Source organism: Anticarsia gemmatalis, chromosome 8 (assembly GCF_050436995.1).
Source record: "Anticarsia gemmatalis isolate Benzon Research Colony breed Stoneville strain chromosome 8, ilAntGemm2 primary, whole genome shotgun sequence".
Classification (NCBI taxonomy): domain Eukaryota; kingdom Metazoa; phylum Arthropoda; class Insecta; order Lepidoptera; family Erebidae; genus Anticarsia; species Anticarsia gemmatalis.
The window spans coordinates 5403711-5427423 of NC_134752.1; the positions used below are offsets into that span (position 1 = coordinate 5403711).

At 33.4% G+C, this 23713-nt stretch overlaps 1 protein-coding gene across 5 annotated transcripts in view; it reads left to right on the forward strand.

Moving 5' to 3' along the window:
- The window catches only part of rho-5 (rhomboid-5), a 177218-nt gene that overhangs the window by 128265 nt on the left and 25240 nt on the right, over positions 1–23713 (forward strand). For all 5 annotated transcript variants that reach the window (XM_076117285.1, XM_076117286.1, XM_076117288.1 and 2 more), the window contains exon 2: positions 18342–18716. In XM_076117285.1, coding sequence (XP_075973400.1) covers positions 18342–18716 — 375 coding nt within the window. The remainder of the gene's footprint in view (positions 1–18341; positions 18717–23713) is intronic.

Below are 23713 nucleotides of genomic sequence, written 5' to 3' on the forward strand. Positions count from 1 at the left end.
TTGAACAACTTTGATCATAGTTGACTACTTACCAAACGAAGAAGACGCAGAAATTAATATAAAGACACATTTTTCAATATCAAAGTAGAGGAAGCCAATACAATTTCCTATACATACATTCAAGCTTGCTTCTAGATTGTTCTAGACAGCTCCGATGCCAGTGGTTTGAAATCGCTTATTAATTAATTCGATTACCCATTACCGTATTATCATTGACTATTGATACACAGTCTATCAATTATTACGTTTACATTACGACCGGATGTTTTGCCGGAAACCTGAGCGTGCATGGTGTTTGTATAACAGATCCGGTTAAGTAATCGAACTGGGCTATTTATGTCTTGTTATGTAATAGGTTATAAAAATAATGATCACTTGCTCTAACAGTGAAAGAAAACATCGTGAGAAAACCTTTCATGCCTAAAATGTATTTAATACATTGAGGGTATGCACAGTCCCCAACCAGCACTTGGCCAGCGTGGTGGACTCAAGTCCTAACCCCTCCCCCTCCGAGAAACAGAAATGGGATACAAAAAAGTCCGATTTACGGTTCTCGGGACTTTTACAGACAGTAAAACAAGTTCTTTAGTTTAAATAAATATAACTCATTAATGTCCCACTCATGGGCAAGGGTCTCCAACCAGTATAAGGGAGGGGTTAAACCTCGAGTCCAACATGCTGATCAAGTGCGGGTTAGGGACTCTGCAAGCGTTTCAACCTAGATTATACATATTTTTCAGGCTTCGTGTAATAGGCTTTTTGTTCAAACAGGTTTAAAATATTTTTGTTTAGAGAGTAGTTTTCAATTTTCAAGTGATATGAATGAATTTTCAAGTGAATCACACTATGTGAAAGCTTTTCGTATAAATGTCAGATGTGTCAGTGTAGCCTATTCGTTATTTTACTGTAACAGCAACGGTTATAGATTCTATTTAATTAAACAATATTTGGTTGCTGTTAACGGTAGATTTTATTAAAGAAGAAGATTAAAGTTGCTTATTATATTTAACAGAACACTATAATTATGACACTAATTTCAATTTCAGTTTTTATCACTACAGCTGAGAGAATGAAGAGAATTACCCACTCAATATTATTTTCAAAGACCATTAAACAAATAACAAAACTTTTAAAATACGTAAACGATTTTACTCTAAATCCATCGTGATCCAAACTTACAAATAAGTATTGAAGACCCGCCATTTTTTTATAATGACGCGTGAGAGTTTATCAGTGTAAGCCCGTTTAAGTCCCGAACTTTCTCCAAAAGTCATCGGGGCTTAACGCTGTCGATGTTTGCGAGAGAAATGTATGAGAAAAACAGATTAGAAACTTTTGTATGTGTGAGCTATAAGCTTGGGACACGTGCAAATTATACAATATATGTATTATAATATCATTATCCATCATTTCCACGTGTATACTTGTTGTTGGTTGTTTGTTTACATTTACAACAACAACTTGTCAATTAGAGATGTATCGAGGCGCATGAATACAAAATGGGAAATTGGATTTATGGTATCACAATACAATTTAAATAATAGCTTGTAGTATACAATGATCTGTAGTTTAATTTGTTGTTTTCAATATTTCATATTATTCACTTACTATTCGTAATAAATTCGCATTTGTCAGCCGGGAAACAATCAATATCGACTAACACAACTAAACTATAACAACTTCGTAGTGGTCAAGTCTATTTTGGGAATATTATTTGAGTCGAACATTTCGGAGCTTCGATATTGGTTATGACTGTTAAAGACAACAGTTCGTTAGTACAAGACCTTCAGAAGCATGATTCTGTAGTCGGTATTATTGAGTATCGTGAGTTTGACATTATAAATGTACTACCAAAATTGTTCTTACGGAGCCCGCGTAAGGCGCTGATTAGATTTTCATGCAAAATTTCTCGATAGCTAGCCGGTTGTCGGTAGTCGATAGTGGTAAAGAATAGAGCTACAGTAGCGCGATTCTCTGGAGTCGGTACTAATGAGTATTGAAAGTGTGACATTTAAAACGCACTGCCAAAATATTTCCGCCAAAGCAAAAGACGCCCGTTAGAGCCGCTGATCAGATTTTCATACAAAATTTCTCGATAGCTAACTAGTTGCCGGTGGTCAATAGTAGTAGAGAATCGGGCTGCAGGCGGCCGGATAGTGAACAACATACAAAATAAAGAAATAGTTTAAACAATAACAAAACAATTCGGTTCTGTCATGCGTCGTGGAGCAAGATCGATCCCAGTACGGATCAAATATTTGTGTGACCTACATATAGTTGTTCTGGCTATGGGACATTGGGCGTTTGTGTCCGTGATTTGAAACTCTGAAGCCCCCACGATACTGTTATTTTCCTTGTGAGCTTTGTTATTATTTAAGGACGAAACCCCATTTTCTTTTTTCTCAGCTTTAAAAATATTATGGTTTCATTTCCCATGTCGTCGATTCGGTGAAATTATTCTATGGTCGTACCGTAAGGGATTTTACCAGTTCTGGAGATGCTCGTGTATCTATTTGCAGGAAGATACCTTCTACATCCAATATAAAGAAAATTGTAGAATTATTACATCCGAAACAAAAAGGCTAATTTGTATTATTTTACTACTGTAAACAATCAACATAAATCAGTCAACATTTTAGAACAATATGTTACTTACTAAAAAAAAAATACTGTGTGCTAGCGAATTCTCAAGAGACACAAAAATACTTCGTTTATCTATAACACTTTATAAGCGTGCGCCAAACGAAATTAGTTCATAGTACACAGTAATTTGGCTTGCGGTTTGACCACAAAAACTTCACAACTTTGAATGACATATTGCTGTTTTGAACAGCCAAAGTTGATATTAGTTGATGTGCCTACACTTTACAATGAAACATTATATGTGCGTCTGGGGATCAGACCGTAAACTTTCTAGGAAATGCATTGTAGTTATTTCGTTGACTGAAATGTTGCTGTTTAGAAGTTTCCCACTGTCCAACTTCGCTTATGCACTTTGAAAGACCAACGTGGAATAAAAAGTTTGCAACATGTTTTGCTGAAATCGGATTCAGATTTTATTCGTTCGTAATTTATTTGTAGATCACTTTTGAGTTGTTTTTATCAAAGAGAAAACAAATATTTTTAAATCAACTTTTTCCAAGTAATAATAAAGCTCTCTTTGTCACTCTGCCTAACTGAAGTATTATAATTTTCCTAAAAGGAATATTATTCGCAAAGAGAAAATAGAAGTTGATTGAAAGAATGTTAGAATTAATGAAGACAATCAAATTAATGCAATTGAATAAGCTATACATAATACGCCACATAAGTTATACTAATAATTCGCGGGTTTCGTATGATAACTCCCATCATATGTACATTTTTCTTGTAGTTGGTAAAACGAAAGCGCTTTTCAGGCAGTAAATAGTCTCAAATAAAACAGCTTTTAAAGAAACATACCTATCGAGAGTTACTTTTATATGTACTGGAAATATACTGCAATTGTTAACAGAATCCTTGTAAGTGTATTCTCCTATAACTGAAGTTCAATCACACGGTTTTATTGTATACGTCTAGCATTGCACTCAACTACCACTCAGAAGCCGTACAGATAAATATATAGCTTACTCACTTTTACATTAGTCTATAACAAATAATAGAAAGAGATAGAGCATTTTTATTTTGTAAGATGTTTTTTTGATTTTTATGTTTTTATTGAGCTTAGAGAGCAGGTAAGGTTTATGGACAAAAAACTAGACTGTTTGACTTGTTTTTAAAACTCGTTGGTTAAACTATTTGTTGCAGGTGATTTTATATTACAGTTCATCAACCTAGTAGAGAGCCTTTGCAAGGTTTGCGGGAGTTGGAACTATACAAAATATATAATTTAGAAAGACTGAGGCCCCCAAGTTTATGCAGTTGACGATGTCCTGTTTGATACAGCTATTTTATTTCGGAAATACAGAGTTATTATTTCGATTTATTTAACTTATATTATTTGTAATCTAAATCGTTCCTGCCCAGTCGAAGGCAACGAAGTCAAAAGTTATTACAGTTTTCTTTCTAGAAGCTGCTTATAAGTTAAGTTGTGAAGCCACTGGCTTGTAATCAGTTGCAAAGTACTGACAGAATTTAACATCGTTCCTTTTATAGTAAAATAACTATAGAGGATTCTCACTTAATAATTGTTGCTATAAAATACTTAACTTGTTTCATATTATAGCAAACAATAGTGATAACAAGACGTTAGTTAAATGAATAAGGTGAATAAACTAATCAAAATTATATGAATAAAGTCTGACTCATAATCAACGACTGTGTAGAATTCGATAGCTTTATTTAAAAAAAATTCAGAATACAAATTAGCTTTATACTAGTTACTTGCAGCACAAAATTAATTCTTTTAATTCCACTTTCAATTGCTTTTAAAAATTATGCATTATAAATATTGAAAAGTTATCCAAGCGATTATTTTTCTGATATTTGATACTGAATTAAATTATTGCGAAAATCAATTATGATTAAATTATGCAATGTCGTTGACCTCAGAATAAGTCATACATTCGTATTTAAAAATTAAAAGCAAATAATTATAATTGAGTAAAGTCTTTTAAATCCATAATTCATTCTTGGAAGCTGTTGTCAGAAAACTTTGAATTTTCGGTAATCAGTAAATCATATATATTTTTCTTGATTAGATACTGTATCACGATGACGTCACATAACGTATGACAAAGAAGTTAAATTAGAAAAAGGTGTAATAAATACATCACACAGATTTTAATCTATGCGCTTGTATAGATCCTATTAATTGCTTAAATCAGATCTTGTGTTAGCATCCAAACCATAATACGTCAGTTTTAGATGGTTAAATACACTATCTAACAACCCATACATACTCTCTAACTCGCTTCATATTACAACGCGTCAAATGCAAACGACTTACACGAGTTCCTTATAAATTTATACGAAGCGAATAATATACTCCGTGTCTCTCATATAAAATTTATTAGTATCGATAACATATAGTTAAATATGCATAGCGTAGTAGTATTAGTATTTATGCGGCGTCGATCCAACATGTTTAACGGTAACGTTTGAAGACGGGAATTTACCGAGTCTTACCGAGTTTTACCGAGTCTTACCGAGTCTTACTGAACTCACTTTTCCAATATCTTGTACTAAAGCCCGTTTTACAGTTGTTACGGTTGTTAATCGACTGTTGTGGTATGAGAGTTGAGGATAGATTGGCGTTTCGTGTATGTTGGATTAATACTAAGATATTCTAGTTTAAATTCGAAATAATCTATTCCGTGATAGGGACTTTATTAATACCTAACTTTTGTTGATTAAGCTTTCTAAAACTAAGTAACTAACGGCTCAAGGCAAGGACTTAATTCGCTCAATATAATTTTTGTCATTAAAGTGAAATAGATATCATGATCTTAAGGGTTGCTTAAAAATGAAATACGCTTCTGCGTTTGGCCATTACATTTAATTCTATTGTTTTCTTCGCAAATGAGAAAATAGTTTGAAAGTAGTATTAATAGCAGTATTAAGAAGACAATACAGAAACTAAGAGACGTAACACATAAGAACATGTAGACAAACGTCCCAAAAGGTAAATGATAAATCAAACCCTACGATTATTTTAGATCAATGAGTTTACGCTCACATTCTCCTTATTATAACAGCATCTACAATATCTTATATATAAAAAAGCACAAGTATACCACAGTCTTTACGAGTACACTCCTCTCAGACCCTTTCAAAGTAAGGCTTCGGTCAGACTTAGATAGCTTTTGTAGCGAACGTTGTCGAATAAATCTTGCTAGTAGTCTGGTTTAACGCCGTGAGTTATGACTGTACACACACTTCTTATTGATTTTCCCTTGCATTTCTTTGAAGCGTTTATTTGTTGTTTTCGAGTCGAGGAATACTGGTAAACGTTTTTGTAGAAAATAGAAAACCTATGCGTGACTTGTGCAGTTTTAATAAGATTTTAATAGTTCGTGATTACGAAGAAAGGAAGTCGTTTCAATTGTGCTGCAAAATAATGAGTTCTTGTTTAAGTTCTGGTTTAGATAGACATTAGATTGAATCTGATATCATGAGACAACAATTCAAATACATTTAAATCATGACAGTGCGTCATAGCTACTATTTCTGTATTCCTATTGTGCTAATGACTCCGGGCAATCACTTCAATAGGCTGTTTGCTTTTCTATACACAAGTATTTAAAAATATCATTTGCTACTTCTTTTAATCATAGTTTCAGTGAAAGGGTACGTCAAAATCATTAAAACAACACCACAAACTACATTATTGACAAAACTTTTTCATTCAGCGCTATCATCGCGCTACCGCGCTTCTATTCAGAACATTTTCTGTAAAATAAAGTTTCCAATGTCGCGTCGCGTGAAAACGAATCTTAATAGAGATGGGACGCTGTGCCGCGCTGTACCTGCTGAATTATTAATGTGCTCTCCGAGAGACATGATACTTTGCGACAGTGGCACGTACAACTATATCTAGTGATATCGGGACTAGTTGCAGATAGACGATGTCTAGCTGACACTGAATACCGTTGTGAGGTGAATAAGATTGATTTTTAAGGTACTATCAGAATCTGACATCTGTGATGTATTATCACGCCTATTATACACGAAGATAGAGAGACCGTAGGGGTGCAGGAAATCACCCACGTTTCGCCATTAACAATGCCAGTCTCATGTAATTGTCGACGTCGTTACCAAACTCCGGTCTACTACTGACAAATATTCTGATATAAATCAGGAAAAACTAAAAATATTTCGCCAAACATCATATTTTCAGGTGAACAAAGAACGTTACTTTGCGATCGCTACAATTTTCCCTTCGATCATTCGCATCCATACATCTTGTCATACAGGACTGCCAGTTACAAGTACTTCACACTTATTTTTCTTAAAACACTTTCTAGAATGTTCTCCTTGCATGGTTTTTACGGAGGCTAAGCAACTTTAACTCATTTAAGGAACTATTTTACAGCCTTATTTGTTACAGTAAATACTTTCAAACTTAGCCCTTATTTGTCACCTCTGATTTACTTCCATTAAAACTTTGTTTATTTTGCCCTTTCGCTGAGTCATTCTATGTTGATTGAAAACCTTTAGTTGAAGTAGAAACAATTGACATAAAGTACGTGTAACAATAAATTATGTAGGAGTTTTAATAATTATTGTGTTTACATTAAGAAAAGTAATGCTGTGTTTATAAATACGAAAGCATTAATATATTCGATGAGTTGCAATAAATATTACTGAATCATTATTAACTTACTCTTTAGCTGAAGGCTTTTATTTAATTGTGCCTTCTGCGGTAATGTTTAAGCAAAGAGATATTGATAATATCATATTAACATAAATAAAGTTTTCAGAAATATATGAGGCTTTAAAATAATTTACTGTTTTTTCATTAAAAAGTTAATGTACTCCATTTTAACGTTTCAAAAGGTTTTTAAAAAAATGTATAGTTTTCGTTTATTCACAACCGGTTATTTTACAATAAACTTTGTGTGATAAACTGATCATCGCCTCTAGCGGGTGCCGTAGGAACTAATTTTGCTGTTCATTATTTTGTAACGTTAAATGGTTAAAACAGAAAATGTTTCAAGTTATCATGTTAGTCCAACGCTCGATACTCGTTACTACCGATTATAGAAATTTCACTACAGTTTAAATATTTCAACTATGTTCTTTCTAATTATTCATATAACGTTCAAATCTTGTAAATAAACAATAATGTAATCTAAACGTACAACAAAGCATTAGCTGCAGCAGTGTCAAAGTTCCGGCTTTGCTAACAATAAGCTTTACGGTAGAAAGTTTAGTCGGTAAACAGCACGGCGGGTGGTTTCCGTCGTCGAGGAGATGCACTTGATAAGCGTGACCCTACGTTATATTGCTTTAAAACACGCCACCAGGTAATGGTCGCAGTAGGCGCGGAGAATTTACTAGAAATTTTCTGATGTTTTAAATATTATTTACTGTTGTGTAACTGCTTATTTTAACTGTAATTGTGGAAAGGTTAGAGTATGAGTTTTGATGTAGACCGTTGTTGCAACAGCTGTAATGTTCTTTAACATACAAAATTCTTATTTAGTTATTGATAAAAGTTACCTAGATTATCAGGTAGAATGGGAGAAAATGCTCTTAGTAGTAAGCCCGAGATTATACAGCTGTGTATGAAGTATAAATAAATAAATGTTTTCGAATCCACAGTTTTAATGTTAGGGCTTACGACAAAAACTATAAGACAAAACTAACAATTTAAAATAAATGCTACAGACACTAGAGAATTTTGATTAATACAATGATTGATGAAGCATTACTTTGTTTTTTTTTATGATTCGTGTTTGTACTTTTTAAAACTTGTAATTCAACATTTTGGCGACAAAAAATAAAACGTGGAAACTCCTAGAATTCCAAATAGCATTTTTACCGTTTGTAAAGTCTGTCAGCCAGTGCTTGGCTAGCGTAGTGCACTAAGGAGTATCATTCCCAGTAGTAAAATGAAGAAAAAGTGCTACATAATTTAAGTGTAAAACAAGTTAAAATATGCAGCGGCATGACAAAGATCTACGGGCAAGCCTTACTTGCAAAAGTTAAGTGTTTCTAGTGCACAGTGTTGAAAGATGTACGTGTACAAGAAAAGCTTTAAAAGGAGAATGGTAAATAACATTTTTTATGGCATTATTTGTTGAAATGGTAATTTATCTTGCAGGATTGTGTATAATGTAATAGATTTTAATTGATTTACAGGGAGGGAGGTATCGTTCTTGTTGTTATTTGCCAATATATACTTACATAACGCGAGCTTAGAAGCGTCAAATATCGGTCTAGTGAATCACTCTTCGAGCTTTAAAGTTTTCTATAAATCATTAATGTTAATATGTTTTTCAAATCGTACTAAAAACTCATGGTCTACAAAGTGCTATTGATTTTGTAATAATCCATTTTATTATAATAATTTCTAACTAATCAAGGAATTCAAAGCAAATAAATGTCTTAACAATGATATATGTATAATAAGGATAATAGATATGGCTTCTTATAGAATTTATGTGTGCCTTCTATAGAAGTAATTTGTTCAATGTGTTCGACACGTTCTAGCCACTTGTACGGCATTGTCTGTGGCTCTGTCAAGGTCATCCTTTGAATAAGTACGAAGCTATACAATTTGAGGTCAAGATCAATTGATTTCTAACGTTTTAGCATTACTTTTGAAAAAAGCTTAGGTATATTTTGAAACCAGTTTTATGATATTGTGTGAATATTATAGAATGTAGTCTCAGTCCTACCCCATAAACATCAGTAGCTTTTGTGACTCGCAAATTGTTAGTCTCTGATAATTTTAATCTTTTACGATATACAAATATTTTTTAGTGCAAAACTACAATAAATTGCACGAAACGGCAAAACCGTTTGCAAATTCGCTTGCACTGATACCTAGCGATATTCGAACCGGGCATATTTTACAGTAACAATTATTTATCGGTTGCGCCCAATACGTTGCGAAAATTTACTGCATGGAACTCATTTCCTAAGGTTATTGAGGGGAACGTCGTAAAAGTTCTAACGATCCGATGATTTGGCAAATATATCATAAAAACGTTATAACTCGAGGGTCGCTATTCTTGGCTAATAACTTTATGTGAAGATGGTTACGTCTCATTTTGTGGAGTGGTTATGTGTAGTGTTTAATATGTAAGTAGACCGTTGAGTAAGTACTTCGTATACGTAGTTTTATGCGAGAATTATATTAAAGCTGTAATTCCCTTGATAGTTATAAAGGCCAGGGGTGTATCCATCACGAAACTCATTGCTTTTCTGTTTTTTGTGATAAAGATCTATATATTGTACGTGCGTATAGCCAAGCGGGGTTCATGTGACTATTTGTTAAAATTAATGATGCTATACAGTAATGTTAGTTTTTCTAAAGAGTCCCTGGAGTCTCCTCTAGTTGCACTTCGTAAAAGGTTTCATTAGACACGTATTTATTTAACCTTTAAACACAAACACTGAAGGCATTAACTCTTAAGCAAATATGTCTGTAAAAAGCATGCGTTTGAAGCAGCAAAGCTTTTTAATTAAAATTCTAAGTAGCGTTTAAAAGATTTTCGAGTGAGATATGCAGGCTTTATAGGATTCGGTAGCATACTTCTGCTTATTTTACTGGCCGGTGTAATGGCAAATTGCAATGTTAATTACAGAACGTTCTTTTAATATATCCTCGCCTGCCTTCCACACCGAGACTAGAGTTATTGAGTTCGTGTTGCGCATTACAAATTACCTCTACGCCGTAGCCACGTAGCGACGTAGACGCCTACGCCAGCTACGACTGAAAGTTTAAAAATTTAGCGAATGTCAAGGTGTCAGTTACGTTTTTTGGTTTGTAGTGTTTTTAATTTTGTCGAGAGATTGGTTTTGTGATTTTTTACGTAAAATTGGTTTTGGTACCATTATTCAGTATATTTTGTGCTATTTTTATTAAAAGACAATCCCTTCGATAATAATTTATCGCCAGCGCTTTTACAATCACACGAATAACAAATATAATATTCAACCAATAATACAATTTGTAACCTAATATCAACATTAACGCAGGTATACTCATTAGCTGTACCCATTAGTTCTCATAATAGCCGTACTTTACACAAATAGCCGGGCAAGTCCGCTTGATACTAATTCACTTAAAATGTAAATATTACATTTAATTTTTGAACACTGAACGCTGACTGTTTTCATTTTAGTAGGTGCATACATAACATCACGCCTGTTAGGTTCGAAGGCATAAGCAGTCGCCTATACATCCGTGTTTTGTCCTTATAATTTTCATACACCTAATACTGTACTGCCACAAGATGGTCGGCGGCAACGGGGAAGGCCCAAATGTAGATGGCGGGACGACTTGGACGCGTTCCTGGAAGGTTGGCCGGAAGCAGCAAGCGACCGAGGGGACTGGAAGTCTACGGGAGAGGCCTTTGCTCAGCAGTGTGACACAGAAATAGGCTAGATAAAAAAAAATACTAGTAGTTCAAGTAGAAGGGCAAGTCTATTCTATGGCTGATACGGGAATCGATGACGAAGCCGAACAATTAATTATACTATAGCCCTGGCCACAGGCAGTTCAGTAAAGATTTCAAAACCTTGATAGCCGTCATATATTCACATAAATATCAATGGAACGTAAAGTAATGCGATAATTTGTCATAAAATCATGTTCGTTTTACAAAAAATAGCAGTCAAATTCAGATCTAGATAATAACGCAATTATCTCAGTCAATTGCACTTTTCTTTAAAGCTATAAAGTTTTGACTACGTCTTTGATAAGTTCACTAACTTGAATCTCTCATTAAATAGTATTTACTTTATCTATAAACTTGTTATCAGTATAGTACGGTTCTATTTGAATATAGTTTTGATACAATGACAATAGGACGCCCACGATAAATAAGAAAAGGTCGAGGACGAATCATAATCCTGTGACCTTTTATAACTTTGTTGAATACACAGTAACTACACTTAATGCAGGAAATATTTAGAAATGCGAATACAAGCTTAAGTTTATATAATAAATGAAAACCTTTGACGGTATTTAATTTTGATATTATCAGATACTAGAGGCCACCCGCGACTTCGTCCGCGTGGAAACCCTACCCGTGTAAATCCCGATGCCTCGGGAACTCCGGGATAAAAAGTATGTGCTATTTTGGGTCTTTAGCTACCTATATACCAAATTTCACCGTAATCGGTTCAGTAGTATCTGCGTGAAAGAGTAACAAACATACATTCACACAAACTTTCGCATTTATAATATAAGTAAGATAAATAAAATCCTTAATTTTGATATTAGAATTGAAAATATATGAAATGACCTGTATATATAAACATTTATTTAACCTCTGTTGAATTATCCATAACGTATCAAAACCCACCTCTTTCATTCCATTATATCTCTAAAAGAAAAACATTGCTCAAATTTAATAAAACACGTGCATTAAAAAATACAATTTAAAACGAAGAGGTCTTTCATCTTTCACGTGAAACAAGGTAACTTGCAAAGGCACTTACATTATTACTTTTCCGTCGGCAAAGACCGTAAGCGATACAGCCTAAGGCTTAATAAGCGAGGGATTAAAAAAACACGCTTGTCTGGTTACGTTAAAGCTCCTTGAAATAACTAAACTCGTTATTCATGAGTTCTGTCCGATACAACTCCTGAATACATAATTTAGTTGAAAAATTACATTATTTTTAGTTCCTACAAATTTTCTGTTGTTCGTTTGAATGAATATTGAATTTTGTTGTACATTATTTACGTGTTCAGGTAAAATATAAACGTTGCTCTTTGGGAGTAATTTGAAATAAAATATTTGGCGATTCATTTTTATACATGAAAAGATAATCTTTTTATTTTAAATTTTTATTAATCATTTTTATACAAAAAAAAGATAATTATCCTTTTGTTTAAAAATGAATCGACAATGTGTTGCTAAGCGCAAAAGTCAAGAACCAGCCAATTAAACTTACTGTTTTTGTAAAATTGTCTTTAAGACACGGGAAAAGGTTTAATGGACAGAGAAAAAAACAAATTTATGAACGGAACCAGTTAGATATAAACAAATTCAAAACAATAAAAGTACTGCAAAGCAATAAATTGGTTTGATGAGATCGATGACAGTGTTTATAAAATAATAGTGTAAAGTGACCCCTTTCAGTTTATTGACTCCTTTGGGATAGTAACAATATTCTATAACAATAATTATTCTGAGTTCAACATTAGACGTGTCATTAATATCGCTAGACATTTTAATCCCTAACGACTGGAGATATTTGAAGCGATATGATGGATGTTAATGACTCATTCATCAAAGATGACTTAGAGAAAAGCTTGAGAAAATTCGGAGGACTTATGAATTGTAAGAGTTCATCACAAGTAATAGATAGAAAGAAACCGAAAATTCGATATTTCTATTCAAACTTACATCTTTTGTTTCTTAACCAGTAAGTTATTAATTTAGAAACTATATTCACCGTAACTGTTCTTATTCTTACGTATAATCAAAAGCAAAACTGTGTACACGCCGTCACATTTTCACTAGCATTTCAATGAGTGAAAATTGTTCAATTGTTACTGTTTATTATCTTTAAAATAATTCTACAATCACAAATACTTGTAGACCAAAAACAATAATTAAATTGATATAGTGCGATTGGAAACAATAAAGAGAACATGTAGTGCTTATTATAGTGTAGTAGTTTAATGTCCGACTTGATGCTACACATGCTCCGTATCTTTAGGTATGATACGAAACGGAGTTCAAAATGCCAGTCTACAATAACAATCTCAAGAAAACCAACTTCTATTCAAAGCCAAACAATAAAAATAAAACCAGCCATTCAGAAAAATGACGTCATCCCGACTCTCTTCACTTTATAGAAGAGCGTTATCATTATTATAATTACCAGTAACATTGTTTTAGGAGCTATCAGGGAGGTTTCTACTCTAATTTAGATTAGTAGGGCTTGCCCTTCGGGAACAGATTGGTTGCTTGTCTCAAAGCCTGATTTGATGTTAATCTCTCGCTTCCTTATTAATAGATGTATAATTTGTATATAGTGTTCGTAATGATTATGGATTTAGGCCGTAGTGCGAGTTGTGCTGTAATGATTGTAAATTATTTGGCTATATTTAGTTATACATAATGTTTTTGTTTAGGAAAGGTGTCATAGCGACGAACAGTTTTTTTTTTAAATAAGTATATATATTTTGTAATCTCAATGAATAGGCACCACTGTTGTATAAGCAGAAGAGACTAGTTTTCGAATTCGATATCCAGGTGATGAATAAAACCAAATTTTTTAAGTTCTAAAACATACAAGGTGTACAACAAAGGGCCTGCCCCTTGTCTTCCTGTATTTCATGGGACCCACAATATTACTAGTAACTTAAGAAAAATAAACTCTGCTTGTAGATTATCCTATAATAAATGAAAAATAGAACAAATAAACGTACACAATAACAACAATTTGGAATTCGATATAAAATTCTTACAGGCACGTATCCCACTCGTTTTGTCTTCAAAATTCCAGATAGCTATTCAAATATTTTACATGTATCCAATAATTCTCGAACAGCTGATGTCTTTTGACAGTAGCAAGACGTATGCCTGAAGCACGCGGTAGACGATACGAAGCAATATAGTTGGATATTGGACGAGCCGTAAGAATAGCAATCAGCTGAATGGAAACTAGGTATCTGCATTATTGGGCCGATGTCGTGACGGGAATGCTGAACGATGATCGATATTGTTGATCCGGATACCGATGGGCGTAATATTCTCTCCGTTTTGTATATTCTTTTGGCGTTATTTAACAATTTTGTAGCAGAATCTGCTGCTAAATATAGTTACCCTTCTTTTAGATTACATTTGTAGATTTCCTACATTTAGTGGGTCCAGTCAAGTAGTGAAAGTTCGACATTTCAAATTGCTTAACAATATTTATTAAATAGTCGGCCGTATATTGTCTATCAATATCAGCAGACTATTAAATGCTTGCCTGAAATCACCCTGTAGTTTTATAGAGGTACAATTTCATAGTAAGTGACACAACTAATACATACTTCATGGTTTTTCATCTACCGGGTGGTTACGCTAATCAATGTCTCTGAAAAAATATATACACCAGTATCTAGAAATAAAATATGTTATTAAATATTAAAAGGATGACCACGATACAATATTAATATGCCTTATCAGCCGTCAAAGCTATCGCAATTCAAGCGAAATCTTTCAAATCATTGAACTGACCACCTCAGTGACGCCGACGTATAGGACTTCACAACTTATATTAAAACCGACTCTTGAAGTTATTCGTATTATAGAATGGTATTATGTTATAACGGTGTTTGTCCATGTCAAAAATTCGCGTTTGAGTAACACAATGAATAGACGAGTATTAAGTTAAATATCAAATTAATTTACGCGCTTTCAAGGCGAATAACGGTGTTTTTTGATATCAAGAAATCACATTCGCTATTTGAAATAACAAATTGTGATGAGATTAACAAAAAAATAAATTTAAGACGCATGAAGAAATTACATACAAATGAAAATATATGAAGCGAGAAAATAAATTGTTCATCTAAAAAAGTGTAAAGATATAGGATTATTTGTTATATTTATAGTTATAGACATATATTTCGTAAATGCCTATTAATTTTTACGAAATTGTTTCAATAGTAAGCTGAATTATACTTAAACATATTTATGTGCGAATATAATATTCTATTTCGATCTAAATGTGTGTCATTCGAAAATAAATCTCAGGGATTCTTTCAAGCAATGGCCAAATTATTATACGAATTATCTCATCTGCTCTTTATGTAATATATAACTAAAGATTAATATTAGTTCATCAAGGGTAAATATTTATAATTAAGACAGAATGAGTCTAGAATAATTTATAAGAAGTCTCGTTTTCATATATATTTTTTTCATACTATCACTCGTATCTTGTATCACTGTACGTGAATAAAATATGCAATAGATTTGTACTGTGCTTTAAATAACGTGCAGAAAACGTTGGTTACAATTGTTTAAATATTTTTATTTTAATAACTCTCAAAGAGTTCATTGAACTTTAAGTTTATTGCTTGAGCTGCTAAAGAGATAATAATATTTACAGCTGAGTCAAATTTTATTGAGTAAACTTACTATTACCAGCAGAACTTATACTAGTTACATTCAATTTTGAATCATAAACCTTAGCCATAATATAATTATAAGTAGGAATAAATATTATATATCATTATACTAACTATACCCTGCTAATGAGCCCAATGTCATAGCGCTCTATCGAAACTCAACTCACGCGGGATAATTGCGTAGCGTCAGCAAAATACTGTTCAATAGAAATGCATTAATAGGATATTACGGCCCACATAAATAACGCTTTAATTAGTTCATTAGAATATGAGATAGCGTAGTTATAATAACGCGATGATAATGTTTAATAAGCTGTGGAATTTGCTTTGATCGTGTGCTGCTTAGCTGTAATCAATACATTGTGTATAGTCACGCTTTTGATGGCGCATAAAATTGCTTTTTGGGATCGCAAATAATAAGAAACTGAGAAGCACGTTTGAGTTGTCGTAGAGTATAGGGGTCAACGTTCTTTAGAATAGTTTAATCGTTATTTTTTCTAATCCAAGGCATAATCTTTAGCTGATACTTCTAAAAGGCCTACAGCTTATGCATTTATTGACAACGATGACGTCAAACACATCCAAAATTTACATAAATAATAATCTTCTAAAAATTATTACCAACCCAGTCGGTTTCCCTAGTTAGCTTTACACCCTATTACGTCTATGAGTTTCCCCAAAATTCCCCGCACCATTTAACCTAATAACCTTGAGAACATATTTCACACACATTCGAGTAATTCTCATACATAAAACACGCACACGTACATGAAGGATCTTAATCCTTTATTCAGAACGGAGCTGCCTCGCGACACAATAAAAAGGTATATTTGTCAAAGGCACTGCTTAGCAACGGTACTGTATCTTAATTTACTGTTTCTCTGCTTACTGTGAGTGCAAATTATGGCTCGTTCGAGCCACACCTGTGTCTGTTTCGCTCTAATACTCTACAGGCACATTGCAGACACATAAATAGTTGGAATACAGTTATGAAGCACATTATTTATATGAAGTGTTTTTTGAATACATTAGCTTAGTCTTTGTCGTTCTAGGATTTCTTCTGTGCTGAGTTTTTCAACAAATAAAGTTGTTTATTTGATATTTTTCAAATGTCTAACTATCACGGTTCTTGAGATACAGTCTGCTGACAGATAGACAGGCAGCGAAGTCTTTGTATAATAAGGCCCTGTTTTCTCTAAAATAAGATCACCAAATATGTGCTATTCTCTAATCATTCATAATATGTATTAATCTGTTTTTATTTCAACAACGCTGCTTATAATATTCGAACCCATTCTTTGTCACCTTAAATGTAATTCATGATGCAAACATAATAAGCACATTTCAAATCAATTATAAATCTATTGATACGGATACTCTTCATAAAAAGTGTTCTCTTAAAGATTGGTACGGCAACTGTAAGTTATTATTTTCATCAAAAGGAATCAGTACTGCAGCGAGTAGAATTCCAATAATGCTATGTAAGAGCATCCCTCAATAAAAATAAAATAAGGGGCAATAACCTCTCGGTTGAAGGCACTGCGGCCGATCAAAGGGTCGACTGGTCAACTTGCGTTTAAGATTTACTTTAACGCATGTGAATGAGTTTAGAAATATTGTAAACTATTCTAATATAATACAGATGAGAAGTTATTGTTTCAACAGGCTTAATGTATGGAAATATCAATCGGATTTGCTAAATATATTTATTTAGGTTATATCTTGTCCCTACGCATATAATTTTTTTTTATTAATTTACTATGAAAATAGTGGTTCTGCAATAGATATATTCATTGATAAATAACAGATTGTAACAAAACATTTAACATACATATATGTTACAAATATATTTTTTGTTTTATTTCATTAAACGTGACAAAAACATAAAACCAACCAATTATGCATCAAAATAAAAACTTTACTATTTATTTAACGAATTAAAATAGACGTAACGAATAACATTAAACATTTTACTATTTTTATACATTCGATTAATTCTATTCGATAAATTCCTTTAATATAAATTCTAATAGTCGAATTTACAAGCTCGATGATTGACTACTGTCTGTGGAAATCGATTGCATCGGAATTGCAATCGGAAATACCGAATCAATTCGGCCAATTTGACGATGACTGTTGCCGAGATAACGAATTCCATTGCTACTCATCTCTATGACTTCAATATTGTTTTGTTTTTGATTGTAATTGGTTGTTTTGTGGTTTACAAACCTGCCAGTTGTTTTTGTTTGAAAACTATATTTTTAATGCTGAAAGTGTCAATGACCTGTAGCTTGAATAATAGAGTTTATCATTTCCCTGCAGTGCTGTTCCAGAAAATCCACATAGATAACGTAGATATTAGATTGGTTGGAATAAGCTAGGGGCCTTAATTATAGAAAATTATTTTTATAGACCATTTGTGGGTACTGGGCATTAACTTTGTTATTCGATAGTTTTCATGGCGAATCCAATTTTTAATAAATGAATAAATATCATTTGCTTTATTCTTTTAAAGTATGTTATTTTTGTGTTCTCCATGCCATTTAATTTTGGTGAAACTCGGGGTTTTTCTTGGTGGAAACTAATATACTTGCTTTCTTTGTTACAGGCGATCAAGTGCGGGCCTACTGGCACCGCAGCTGGCGTGCCAAACATCATCACCCGCGTCAGCGCCGGCGCCGCTCCCGCCGGCGTCCCCTCCCCGCGTCGTGTCCGCGCCGCCCGCGCCCCTCGCACCGCCCCCTCCCGACCCCGCACCGCAACCCGCACCCGAAGACGGCGTCAGATTACGAAGAGTACATACCGTTGCAGTCCGAGATTACCTTAAAAGGGAAACTCAGACGTTCTTTGGAGTGCAAAGGGATAATGAGAGGGAACAAAGGAGGTTATGGTATGAGAGGCGGAGAAGGCACGCGGCGCGGGCGCTGGGGGATCTCCGGTCCGATCTGCCGCCGGATCATCATCCTGATGATGATGATATTAGGTGAGTGAAATTTTATTTTTATAAAGTAAGCATTTTTGTAGAAATCTACTAACTTAATTTATTACTGTGTATTCCATTGAATGTTGTCTATGGTCTAATAATGCCATACTTTACTGAAACAGTCACCTTAATTATGTCCCTATTTGGTTACATCAACTTTTCAACTTACTACAAATTGGCGCAGTAATAAGCATACATACAGATTATCATAATAATTTATTAATATTACAAAATGAGTACGACTAATATTGTAACACAAAACCTAGCTTATGGAAGCCAAAATGTATTCTAAAATAATTCCATTCGGAGTTAAATTACGTCATTTGTAGCGATCAAACGCTATAATTTCCGAATATACAGAGGCGATTCATTCACGCGTGTGTTGAACAATTTACCTGTTAATTGCGCACATGAAACATGGTTTACATTTCACATCAAATATATTTTGAAACAAATTAACTGCAAGCACGGATCATTGGGTAATATCATTATTTTGAGCGTTTCATAGATTTTCAATGTAATTTGTAAGGCAGTAATTTTATATGGAATGATTAATTTTGGCGACACTCGTTATTACGTTTATATTGGGACCGTATAAACGTATGCAATTAACGATCTGATAAATTCATTGAAAGAGTTATAGGTGTATTGGTTTTTACCGGGAATTAATAAAGATGTGGACAATTTTATTCAATTAATTAGTTCATAACCGTTGCAATGTATTGAAAATGTTGTTGTTTTTATTGCGTATTGGGTTTTAATATAAAAATAATTTGGATATCAACAATTCTTATCTCTATCTACCCGGTTTAACTTAACATGTAATTTTCTATTAGTAAATAAAACGCAAAGTCTGCAGCTGGTTTAAAGTTTTCCAACACACACTATGACTTAGATGGCTAATAGTGAAAAAGTATTGTAATGTTTTACGTGCATAAAAATGGACCAAGGCCGCACCATCAAACTATACCCCAAAAACATAGCAACACTTTAACAACACTAATAAAACCAAAACAAAATCACCTACAGATATATAGACATAACCTATATTCGTCTTCACAATAATAAAACGAAAATTTGCTATAACAAGTTGACGTAGCAACGGGATAGATACAAAATTCAATTTTCTCGGAAGCAATCCGCCTTTGTTTTCCTTGAGCACATCCAGGGGGCAACCCAAAACCGTTGTTGAACATTTAACAAGATAATTCGCTATATAAATTGTCAATTTATTGATATTAGGTACTCTATTCTTGTTGTTTTGTGGCCAGATACAGATGAGTTTTACTACACTTGTTTTCTTTGTAATTACAATTTGCTTTGTTTTTGTTTTGTACTGCAAATGATGAAGTTACTGCTGTGATAGATATAGCTTTGAACAAATTAAAATGGACATTTTTGTATATTAAAAAGTATGTATTAAAATGTTCTATGTTACAATTTATGGATGACATAATTATAGTTAAGTTTTGCGTCCATATTTAAAACACAAAAAGCCTGAAAGAAAATATATTTAGTTGTCCATCATTTATTTATTTTTTTATGTATAATTTAGCTTTAAAAATAATAGCTTATTATCTCAAAATTCAAAACAAAAGCAGTAACTTATTCAGCCACAATCATCATATACCTAGTTTAACAATAGATGGACCGACTACCGGACGTCTCTAAATACACAACAAAGCAAAATGATCCTGGTAGACAGGAACATTGCCAATACTGGCCCGGCCTCCACGGGATAATAAAATTAAGCCTAACTATCTCTCCCAGCCAATGATGACGTCATTCGTGACATCACTATTTATAGGCCGTTTGTATTCCTACGTGAAACTCGCTCCAGAGATGAGACGATTTTTATGTAAGTAGTATAATTAGAGGGAGTTCTTTAAAAATAAGGTGTAGCTTTGGTTAATTATCTCGACGAAGAAGCTACTAGTATTCCGAAAGAATGGTTAATTAGAGAAAAGTAGTAGATGTTTGCATGAAGATTAGTTGAAATAAAATGAAGTTCTTTATGTTCCGTACTAGGAATACCTTAATGAGAACGTTTTTGTAACTCAATTGTTTTGGAACATCGAAATAATTTCACTTCAAATTGGACAGTTTTTTGTTTATTCAAAGGCTTTAATAATTTCACGGGTTGGTCGTTTGATTAACAATTAGTTATTAGTTAATAATATGATCACTCTATAAATAAATTCTTACATAATTTGATTCAACCTGTGCGATGTTTAACGCTATAACAATGCGTCTTTTAAACCAAAGAAAATATGTGTTCAAGGAAAAATAAGTTGATTACACCTCTACATCTTCTTTCCCACATCAAAGCGTTAACTAATGCAATAGCCATTAAACAAGGGAACTAATATCAGACAACAGTATGCATAATACACAAGCTATTAAATGGCTAGAAGCCCGGGTCTGGTGTAAACCACTTTATCAATCCTCCTGGGTGTCGTATGAGAGCAGTGGATTCTATCTTGACCTGTTTATGAATAACTTGTTATCAACTATCTGGGCTCTTATTTACCTACTGTATGTTTATGAGAGTGTGTGAAAGTAATATTTATTTAAAAGACGAGCTGGTTATTTGATAACACCTTTTTCGTGTTATATGGTACTTATCTACTTAAATTGTTACCTGCCTAACATTCGTTGGGTCACTACTATAAGATAAGAAAAAAAACACAATCCGGTTCTAATTTTTGAGTAGAACATTGTCTATGTCGCGTCCACTTACTCTAAAGAGCTAATCTTTTTTGATCTACAAGCTCTTTGTATATCTATTTTTGCTTTGGCTTTACTGCAACTGGCTGTAAAGAAAGCCACATATAATAAAGTACGACTTTAAGCAGAATATTATGAATTGTTATCATGAAGGAGACTCTCAAAATAGCTAGCCAACTCACTTTTTTGCATATAAAGTCTAGTTTTAAATTTCAAATTGTCTGTCCGGGGATTTTACTAAATATAAAAAAACTTTTTTTTAAAATACTTCTTGCAAATACATTGCACGAGATGGACTTAATGCTATACAGACATTTTATTTACAAATACAGACATATTATTATAAAATATTAGACTAATTAATAATTTACAATAATGATTGTAATAGAAACACCAAACTGCATACAACAAGTACCAGGCTAACATAAACATATAAGGGGTGTTCGAGGAAGCATGTCATATGACAATAAGTTGTTTACCCGTCGGGACGTCCGGATTGCGGGAAGCTTATTAATGTCCTTGTTAATTCCCCACTCCTGTAACTTCATACAACTTTGGCACTTCGAGAATACATGCAAGTGTTAATTTCACGTTTGTTTGTTACATTCGATGCTAGTTTCCTTGATGATGTATGGGGGTTCGTGCGATAACTTTCCAGATTGGTGTACTTATTTTATGTATAGTCATAATGTTTGGTAATTACTTGTAGGAGTTACGATTGCTTTGGGATGTGAGATCTAATTTAATGAGGTATTGGTAGAGTTGCGGATACAGATTGGTGTTTTATGCCATGTTTTGAGTATTGTAGTGTAGACTCTTGTGTTCTTAAGCAGCTATCTATGCGTTTTAATGGGAAGTGTTTTAACATTAGTCCTCACAAAAGACTACGTTATTATTGCAGTACTGTATAATGTAATACAATAATAACTAACAAAAACCAGAACAATAATAACGTTTTAAAACAATAAAAGAAACGAAAAGTTGTTAAGCCGCATGCTTTTCCATTAAACAGCAATAAAACGAAAGCTATTTAAAATATTTAAAACACAATTCGACTGCAGGAAAACACATTTTTGTTCGTATTTTTAACCTAAATTCGGATGAAGTTTGCGCGGAATAAGCATTTTTATCGGTGCCGTACACTTTAGTGGTACAAAGGGAAAATTTTAAAGTTGTTGTGTTCGTCTATTCGCGGTGGAACTTTGAATGTTTCGATTGTGCCTTCTTCGATATTCCATTTCATTTGGTGTTCGTAAAAAATTGCGACTGCACCGAACAGTTGTGACCGCGCTTTGCGGGTTGTATAAAAAAGATTTTGAAAGTCTTGCCACTTAAATTTGTAATACAATAGCCCTATTCTCTACTACTATCGAATAGCGACAACCGGCTTGTCGAGAAATGCTGTATGAAAATATGATCAGTGCCTCTAGCGGCCGTCGTAGTAACTATTTTTATAATATATTTTAAATGTGAAACTCACGATACTCGATGGTTTCGATTGTAGAAATCGCGTTAAAAGTCATATTGTAGTTTTTTTAGCATATTATTGCGTCATTCAATTTAAAGTCTAGGGGAGAGACCTTCGCTCAGCAGTGGGACACAGAAACAGGCTAGATAAAAAAAAAGAATAACTTAAGTACTAGAGATTCACACTTTAATAGATTTCGTAATAAAAGGACTGACGGTGTACAATTAAAAAAACTGATTATACTAAAACTCATACAGGCCAGCACTGTACTACTCTACACATCGCTTTCCTAAGAGACACTGATTCAAATGATATAGGACTTTGTATAATACGTTATCAATCTCCTTCCTACTTTTCGCTACCTATAAGCAAAACACACAAACATAAGGAAATATTTGTGTGCACTCCACAAAGCTATCTCGATAGTTGTTTAGAATATTTCCCAGTTTTCCTCGTGTCGATGTTCGATATTTATTTGACGTCTTTCATAAGTTACGTCTGCAATGCCAACACTGAGCTGAAAATTGAATGCGGAATAAATTCCACCAAGTATGGAATATGTTAGTACAGTGAAATAACTTTAAAATGTTTCCGACGTATTTTATATTGAATCTGAGTGTTGTTTTTGATGCTGGAAACAATACAGGGAAATCTAGCTTTATGTTACTGTAGCGCAATTCTCTACAGTCGGTACTGTCGAGTATGCAGAGCTCGACATTTAAAATGTGCTGCCAAAATAATTCTTACGGCTTGCTATCGAGAAATTTTGTATGAAACCTAATTAGCGGCTCTAGCGGACACT